Source organism: Suillus plorans (assembly GCF_016647745.1).
Source record: "Suillus plorans strain S12 chromosome Unknown HD556scaffold_2, whole genome shotgun sequence".
Classification (NCBI taxonomy): domain Eukaryota; kingdom Fungi; phylum Basidiomycota; class Agaricomycetes; order Boletales; family Suillaceae; genus Suillus; species Suillus plorans.
The window spans coordinates 1,728,327-1,737,554 of NW_024537386.1; the positions used below are offsets into that span (position 1 = coordinate 1,728,327).

Genomic DNA, 9,228 nt, shown 5'->3' on the forward strand with positions numbered 1-9,228 from the left:
AAAACTCTACCAGGCGTATAAATACATAGGGACTCGGATAAATAATTACATACATGCCTAGACTCTACACAAGATACTCCGCTAAACGTTGCAAACGCTCCCCAGCCTGCCTGAGTGTCTCCACATTCTTGCAGAATGCGAAACGCGCAAAGTTCTCACCGATAGTGCAATGCTCCTCACAATAGAACTATGCGATTGCATGAATATTGGTTCAACCTGGAAGCGTACTGACTTACCTCGCTGATAGGGATAGATGATACGCCAATTTCAAGGGCGATAAACCAACAGGCCCTGAGTCGTGGCCGGTTAGAACGAACAGAGCAAAAATGAGTACACATACTTGAAATCACGTCCTCGGCCTTGAACTGGCTCTGGGAAGGGGTAGTCCTCAGGGAAATTGATGCGTGAGATATCCTGGAGATGAAACATGTCAGTTGGCTATCTCGTCAGTGCAACCGGTACGTACCAGAAGCACGAAGTAGCTGCCTTCGGGATGACTGTATTTCATACCAAGCTTATCGAACGCGCTTAGGAGTATGTTACGTCGCTCTTGATATTCCTTGAGCTGATTCTCGAAGAAACCACGTTCCGCAGCTTGCTCGAGTCCAGCAGCAGCAGCCTCCTGTAGCGGAGAGTTTGAACAGAACACGATTCGCGTGCAGGCGGCGAGAGTGGGAAAGATGATTGATGGCGGGCCAATTAACCAACCTACACGCCAGCCTGTGGCAGCGAACGCCTCTGGCACATAACGTAAGATGGACCTCTATGGCTGAATTATTTACTCACTGCCAGCAGACAACACAGTTACCGTGCGATCCCACATGCCCGGTAACGTGGCAAAGCGGACGTGCTCCTTTCCGTCAAAGACGAGACAGTCGTACTGGAAGCAAGTAATCGTTGCATAAAACCTATAGTAACACGAACAGGAAACATACCACTTCATCTGCCATCACTAAAAGATTGAATTCTTCTGCGAGAGCAGCTATTTTCTCCAACTCTTCTCTCGTGAATACTTTACCGACGGGGTTATGGGGGGTATTGATGATAATCATTTTTGCTTTTGGAGTGATAGCACGGCTGTAAGGTTATAAATAGAGACTTTGATCTGAAGATGAGTCTGCATACCGCAATTCATCAAAGTCGATCGTCCAGTTACTATTATTTGGTGTCACAGCATCCGTTTGAGGATGAAGGGGGACGTAGACAGGCGTTCCGCCATTGAAGGTGACGAATGGTAAATATTGGTCGAAGAAGGGCTCGAACATGATCACCTCGTCTCCCTGCTCAAGGAAGGCAGTGAAGACGGAATATTGTCCTATAAAGCCCTGAACTACTGGTTGACTCATCTGCAGAATTACTAGACGAACCTTGGTTTGCTCCACTTGTTACGAGAATCTCGGTCTCGACATCGAGAACTCTATTGAAGGACTTCTCATAAAAGTTTTTGATGGCGTTCCGGAGACGAATGCGCCCCTTTGGATGGGAGTAGTGGTTAGGTAAAAGCGATTTGAGAGCTTCATCTGCGGCATCTGTGACCCATTTTGGGGGCGAGAAGTTCATATACCCTTGTCCAAGATTGATACAATCTGCGGGAAGGTTCGCTGCACTAAAGAAGATTGATGAATTGGCACCAAATTATCACAAGATATAGATGAAGTTACTTGTAAATTGACCACACGTCTTGCGCCAGCGCCCGACCACCACGAAGTCGTGAGGAAAACGGAATGAGGTTGGAGCGATCGCCATTGAGGGCGCCTTTGGAAAACTGAGCCAAATTTCCACCGAGAGAAGACATAAAACGATTTTGAGTGATAATATTAGGAGGACTGCGTTGAATGATACGGTGGACGGTGGACCCGGCTCTAGCCCTGCGCTCGAGAGAGGATGAAGACCAAAGACGTTCTGGAGAGAACGAAGACCAAAGATGCTCTGGGAAGCACGAAGACCAAAGACACGCCAGGGAGCACGAAGACCAAAGATGCTCTGAAGAGCTGATGCTGATGATGATGATGATGATGATACAACATGTCGTGCTATCTAATGTCTAAGTGCGCTGAGACCCCTTGCACTCCTGCCTGCCTGCCTCTGCTACCCGCTGCTCACGTCCCGCTGGCAACCCCCGGCACAACGGAAAGCTGATAGCAGAGTCATCATCAATTACCTTGCGGAGCGAGGTCTATCAGGACGTGATATGTCGTGGCAAACAGCACAAAATATGCACGTGATTGATGACGCGTGCCTATCGCATTCAACGAAACGAAACATGCCAGGTTACTAATACTGCGTGCCAACATGAAATATACATACAAAGTCGTAACGAACTCTTTTCCTATATCATTAACAAACTTTCAGCCACTTGTGTGCCTATCGCATTCAACGAAGCAAAAATACAAGGTCATAACAAACTCTTTTCGATACCGAAACCGCTGATCCTGAATGTTTTCAGCCGCATGTTAATCAATCTCAGTCATACTCACTTTTTCAGTTTTTGGATGATGAGGCCTTGACATTATGATGTGTTCTCTTTACCTCCCGCTCATCGTCTTGTCTGCCTTGAGGCCGTGGACGCTTGTAACTCGAAGTGTGATGGACAGGACCTGGACATAAAATGTCCACTTTTTCGACATTAGCCTGAAAGCTGTCAAATTGCTGAATCTTCCAATGATGGATGCGAAATTGCACTTCCACGATCGCACCATTGATGGCCTCATTGGCCATGGACGGTTCCACCAAATGTCCTTCGTGATAAAGAGGTAGAGGAATCGCCTGATAATTTTACTTGATTTCGTCAAACTCACTCACAAATTGGTCAGGAATAGGCCAATTACGAGTCTCTTCGTCCATTTGCGGAGCATTTTCTGCATTTTGCCCATGTGGAGAATCGGGAATAGTGTCCTCCTGTCATCAATGTGAGCAAATATGAACTGTGAGCAAATGATCATGTACCCTCATGTCAAAGATGCTCTTGACACAGCGCAACATCGTTCCCGTGACATCTTCAAGCAACATATTCTTAGAGTTTCCTGACTTTCTGACCTGCTTTTGCCACACGTCCAATGTTGCGATTGAAGTCTCATAATCTGTCCCCAAGTTCGTGATCAGCAGGACGGCAGAGGTGCACATCACTGTACTGTGAAAAATTGGACCATGGAATATATACACTGATAATGTTCATAATGTCCGTAATTAGTGTAATATAGACAAGCTAAACTATCAATCCATACAATGAAATGTACAGGAACCCCCTTTTCCCAAGGCTACACATTCAGAGTATAGCGGTGTGGGACACCAACATTTCCCCTGCATCATCTCGACGTGAGAAGCATTGCAATTAATTATGGTCAACTGTAATCTATCATCATTCATGTATAAAATATATCACAAAGTCTTCATGACCTTAAATATGAGAGTTGCACAATGATGAGGGGAATATGTAACGTACCACAAGCTGTGATCCTTGTTGAGGCATTGTACATTGCTGAGGTTACTTTGCTAATACTCATCAAGGCGTTGTGAGTGATGTAATCTATTCCATATTGTGTGCGGCTTTACCATAAACCACTTCAGAATGAGTGAATTGAGTCGGGGGTCACAATTGGTTTAATCTTTGCCGCCACAGAGGCAATAGCACTTGGGTCGCAGAGCTCAGTCTTTGACCCTCAGATGGATGGTGGGTGCCCAGTGATTCAGGCAAGAGTTTCCTGAGCACAATCTCAAAGATATGTAAGGCCTGCTCACATATCCCAAGATTAAAATATATATCAAAGAGAATCACAATTTTGCCTTCACATAAAGGGTGTATCATTCAGGGTGTAAATGCCACAGTACAAAAACACGACAAGTATGTTAGTTTTCTTGGCTTTATATAGTATGGGTACTGTGGCCAGCAGAAATAGAGATTAATGGATAATGAACATCCATGGTCCACATATCAGCATTATCTGTGAAATTTTCAGAGACCAAGGAAGTCAGCAATACTCTTTAGAGTAGTGCTGCCATGGTCTGGTTCGGAGGGTCCTAGATGAGAACCAAGAACCGGACCATGGGTTCAGTTCTACAAAATGTCTGAACCCAGGACCGGACCATAGAGAATGGTTCTCTATGGTCCGGTTCAGTTTTTTTGGGGTTCAAACCCGAACCAAACCAAAAAAAAAAACTGTAAGAGCACGCAAAAAAACATTGACAAAGTACTAAGTAGTCTACATGTTGAGTAACTAATCCAATAACATGGCTGCTCCCCCCAATTACCATGCGCGAGAGGTATCAGGAGAGCAATTGCGATAACAAGGGGTTGACACAACCAGAAATAGGAAAGTGGCAGTGAAGGATGGCAGCAAGCAGCAGCGGGAGATGGCAGTGAGCAGCAGCGTGAGATGGTGGCGAGAGTGGGTACAAAGAATAAATTTATTAGACACTGAAACAATAAAACACTATGACGCACCTTTGCAGCTGAGAGAACTCCCCATCTAGAGTCAGGTCTACATGTGCTGCATGTGCTCTCCTTTTCTCTCTCCTCTACTCATTCCCTTTCGGCGTCCTGGTGTCGTCCACGAGTGTTTGTGCCACATCAGCACTTGCTGGTGTGCATTGGGTGTTTGCGCATGGTGCTGGTGGCATTGGATGCGCTAAGCAGGAGGATGCTGAAGGTAGTGAGAGGGCGCTGAACTTGATGGTGTGCAAACAAGATGCGCCCACTTGAAAAGTTCATTGGCTTTCACAGCTAGACTTGTAAACTCTTTGTCGCAAAAATCTGGTAGCCCCTTCAGCTCCTCAGATACGAACATGTGGATGTCGCGCTCTGCCATTGCTGTGAGAATCTCGTCCATGGACAACCATAGAATATGCTGAGTGCTGTGAAATCCATCTTCGATGTCATGAAGCGGACGAGAGGTAATGAGAATCCGAAAGTTAGATGGAAGTTCTGTGATTTGGGGAAGTCCTCTGTCCTGAAGTCTACCGGAAAGTATGTGGAGGAGGCTGCACCACATCTCCTTTCCTGGTTAGGTCATTGTCTGGCACGGAGAAACTGGTGAATCACTCACCAAAATTGAAGAAGGTACATACTACACTATTGAAAGTAGTATAATGATCGGTTCGGGGTTTGGAACAGTTTGGGACCCATCTGAACCGAAGCCAAACCGTTTGTCCAATGTCAGAACCAAGAACCGTACTACGGTCCGGTTCTGGCTGACACCTGGACCGTGGACTGAACCACAGGGGAACCGGACCAAAAGTCCGGTTCGAACCATGGTTCAGGACCGGACCATGGCAGCACTACTTTAGAGTCGTCAACTTGTGCAACAACGAGAGCACTGTGCCTCACCTCTCTCAGCAAGGCACTAATTCCAGTAGACAGTGAAAATGTGCATTGTGGGTGATAAATGTACAGTCGACGCCTCACTAGGCATCAGCGACATAGTAGTCGAAGATTGGGGAAAACATACATTTTTTTCGGGGTGCACCAAGTCCATTCGACTGACAGTTGTTGGCCATTCTAGGGAAAGCTGTTAGTGTTGAGCAATGAACACAAAAGTAACCAACAAAAGCAACCCATCTCAAGACTATCCGAGTCAGTCAGAGGTCACACTCAGGTCTTAGGAAGAGCAAAATCAGCTGAACAAAGAATATATATTCCGAAATTAATCTGTCTAGGGTCTGATATAGTTGTGGAGTCTAGCTTTAAGGGGAACCTCCCTCATGCACAGCTCTCTGCGAAGTCATTCTAGATACGGAGAATCTCCCAAGTTGTGCTGGTGTAAGGGGTATAGTGCGAGTCTTTCCAAAAACCTTCCTATCAGGAATGAGATAAATTGGGACACAAAAACTGAGAATCTCACCTGTTCCACCATTTTAGCAACTCCTTGATATGAGCCTGAGCGTCAATGCCAGGTGCAACCTCGAAAAAATCAACAATGTTATAGAACACATAATAGTCAAAATCTCCATCAACACTCCACCAGGAGTTGACATTGGAGAGGGAAAAATGAAGCTGTAGGTAAAATTAGTCTTGAAGGTGAAAAAAACGTGAAGGGGCTCGCACAAACCTGGCAAGCAGTGTAGGCAATGGATCGTAGGGTGACCATCTTCATGCCAATAATGTTTGCCATATGACTACGAGTGGCCGCGTTGCTCTCGGAGGTCTGACGGCGTTGAGAGGCCATGATAGCATTGGCACCATTACCATCACCTTCAACTTCTTTGGCAGAAGATGGAGATGTGAATAGATGTTTGAAGGCCTTTATTTCAAATAAGCAGTGTTGGCCAATTGAAACAGCATGACTTACTTTGAGAAGAAGAGCTGAATGAAAAAGCCCCTTTTCAATGTTGCTGGAGTCAAATGTGTAGTCCGTGTATAAGAATGCCGGCCAAGAGTAAGCCATGACAAGGAAGTCAGGATCCCTGTCCCTGATCTTTTCTTTGGTCCTATCCTGGTGGTGAATACACCGATACTACAGCATGCAGATGATACTCACAAATTGAGAGACCAAGTATACTCTACAGGACACAGGAGCTTGCCAGTGATGTTATGGACGAAGCCGCAATCATCTTTAATAGTTGTGTGAAGAGGCGGGTCCATGGGATGAAAAAGTTTGGTAAGCCATGTAACAACCACATGTTTAAGATTGGCGGTATCATCCCCTCGGGCGCTGTCTGCACCTTTACGCAGCTGATAGCATAGGCTCAGCGATGCAAAAATAATTCTCAAAATAAGCACTCACATCCTTCAAAATAGAATCAAGTTCATCAACCTCCGACAAAAGTTTCTTCTTAAGCCAAGGAAGGCAATGAAGGAGTTCATCGAACGAGTTGATGATCCTGTCCTCACTGGTCCAAGCTAAGAAAACTACAACTCAAATGGGGAGAAGCACTTACTCTTGAGTAGGAACAAGTTGATCTGGCGAATCCAGCGAGTCTAGCAACTCCTCACATCAGTCGTTTTCAGCTATGAGGTCCTCAAGTCCATCAAACAAGGACACAAGTTGACGAATAACTCGTCCTTTATGTACATTAGAGTCGGTTTGCCTATGCACATTTAAAATGAAATACCAAGTCAAAAGAAGGCTAAAGACATACAGTTTGGCTCACTTGTTACTGGCCCTGAGAACCTCAACCTCCTGCTCCAAAGCTGCAATGTGTCATTTAGCACGAACAATGGCAGCATCGTCCTCATTGTCAGAGTAGGATTCTATAGCCATGGAAGCAAAGTCAGAAGTGGAGTGCAGAGGTTGGGAACCCTTGTCTTACACAAGAGAAGTATGGTCCCTTTTTATATGATGACTGGACTGAATATCTCCAAAATTTGGAACATGTGATATCTAGATGAACATGCAAAGGCAATGTGAACCCCGTATCGTCAACCAGCACAGCAATTAGGCTAGAATGAATGTGACTCACCACTAAGAGATTCATAATTGTGAAGAGAGAAGTGTGATTGTGAGGAAGGCTGGTCACGCATAGGCTTATGCAAGCAGCACCCTGTGCCACGCAATGTCCAGACCGAGGAGGGTGCGACCCTGGGCAGCTGCGGCAGGAACTAGCTTGGCAATGAAGAAAAAAAAACTGTGGCAGGAGTGATCAACGGAAAAAAGGGGTGGTGTCTGAACCTGCTGAAGGCCTGGTGTAGCACTCGGACTGGTGTTGGTCGCGTATCCTGCCAATCTCAGAGGTACCACACATTATACTCCTCGACACTCCTTTTTCTCTTCCAAGAGTTCCGTGCACTCGTCCAAGTTGTCCAAAGGTCGTCCACCCCTTTCTGAGGCCTGTATACACTTCCGATCCTCCGTACCATGTCCTGTCCATGTCCGTTCAACTTTGCTGGTGCATTTTCACTTTGATTATCTGTTATTGATTATGTCTTAGGGGCACATATGTCAAAAAGCCTGATTAATATGTATAGCTGCGCGCCTCGTGCACTGTTACATGCATATCTCTGTAGCGGCTCACCATGAGTCTTATTACATCTCGGATAGCTTATCTCGCTACTGGTCTCGCCTATGCAATTCCAGACTTTCATGCTGTAGGATATAATCTGGCTTGCTAACTACTCACAAGACACTTCACTTTCCTTGCTACGAGTCATAGTTAGTAGAGTCACTTTGGATAGTCATACTTTGCGCAATCAATCTTTTTGTTCATTCGGAACGATTGTTTGGCCTGACCGCTGCCATTTCATGTCTCACTGTCTCTTAGTTCTCCCGATAGGCTTTGCTAGTAGTACTTCAGTACTTCTGCTGGTCTTACACTTTGACACACTTTGACAAACCCACTGTATTTCTCTCTTGGAACCTTCGCTGTTTGCCAGATGTTCTCCGGACGCTTCGCACAACCTCGGACCTTCATTTCTCGACATCAGACCACCTTCAGACACTTCGGATGCACCTTTGGAAACACAGAATGAGTTTTAGGTATCATTCCTGTTCTCACCTTTGATCTTAACAAGACATCCCTTGCATTCTATATCAAGAGGTAGTTCTATAGGCAGTCTCTTTGGGACGAGCATCACACTCACACTTTGAGATTCTAAGGTAACACTATTTGTAGCGCCTACAAAGAATCAACTCTTTACAGCGCGCACTCCAGATTGCAGGCTCCTCTAACCCCATCCCCTCCATCAGTGATATAATGGAACTTAGGACGTGTTCGATGTCGCCCATCTTGATCTCGGGGTAGATGGTCTGTAGAGTTTTAGTATCTCCGGAAGTAAATAGAAAAATGTGGATGTACCCCTTCTGCGAATGTCTCTGCATTCTTGCTGTTGAAGTCCAAGTGGCTGTCTGCGCTGCGCTTATACACCATGTATCGGACCTCGCACACGTCAATCCAGACATGGGACTAGATGGTGACCGGCCCAAACCTCAACAACCTCTTGATACGACAAGGGATGAAGTCTTCATAGTCCATGGTGGGACTTGCGCGAAGGACTTGACTTGCAAGGCTATCATCTTTTGGCTGTTGCCACTTACTCCATTCTCGCAATGATATCATCAATGCGTAGCCAGTCTCTCCAAAACTATTGGTCATCATTCTCAGCTTGCAGATCATGCTATTGTCATCTGATGACAATCCACATTCCCCCACCCATTTGATGATGGGCCTTGGAATCTCTACTTTGGCCTTGTTGTCATTCTCCGGAGGATGGACTGTGACCGAGAGTTGCAAGTCAGGAAGGTTAGCGATGTCCTTGTTTTGCATGCGGTGATTAAGATGAAGGGTGACATTGATGAG

At 45.8% G+C, this 9,228-nt stretch overlaps 2 protein-coding genes across 2 annotated transcripts; both read right to left on the minus strand.

The window, feature by feature from the left end:
- Positions 1–64: 64 nt before the first annotated feature.
- On the minus strand, positions 65–1,795 carry HD556DRAFT_1224705 (PLP-dependent transferase; the record flags this gene model as incomplete). The annotated part of the gene is made up of 9 exons (XM_041296970.1): positions 65–187; positions 237–291; positions 341–414; positions 467–738; positions 787–880; positions 936–1,077; positions 1,126–1,315; positions 1,368–1,606; positions 1,662–1,795. The coding sequence occupies 9 exons, from the start codon at positions 1,793–1,795 to the stop codon at positions 65–67; spliced, it is 1,323 nt and encodes a 440-aa protein (XP_041167407.1).
- Positions 1,796–5,833: 4,038 nt separating this feature from the next.
- HD556DRAFT_1428935 (uncharacterized protein) lies at positions 5,834–7,171 on the minus strand (the record flags this gene model as incomplete). The annotated part of the gene is made up of 5 exons (XM_041304768.1): positions 5,834–5,989; positions 6,045–6,236; positions 6,285–6,423; positions 6,474–6,657; positions 7,087–7,171. 5 exons carry the CDS (start codon positions 7,169–7,171, stop codon positions 5,834–5,836), a joined length of 756 nt encoding a protein of 251 aa, XP_041167408.1.
- Positions 7,172–9,228: the final 2,057 nt, after the last annotated feature.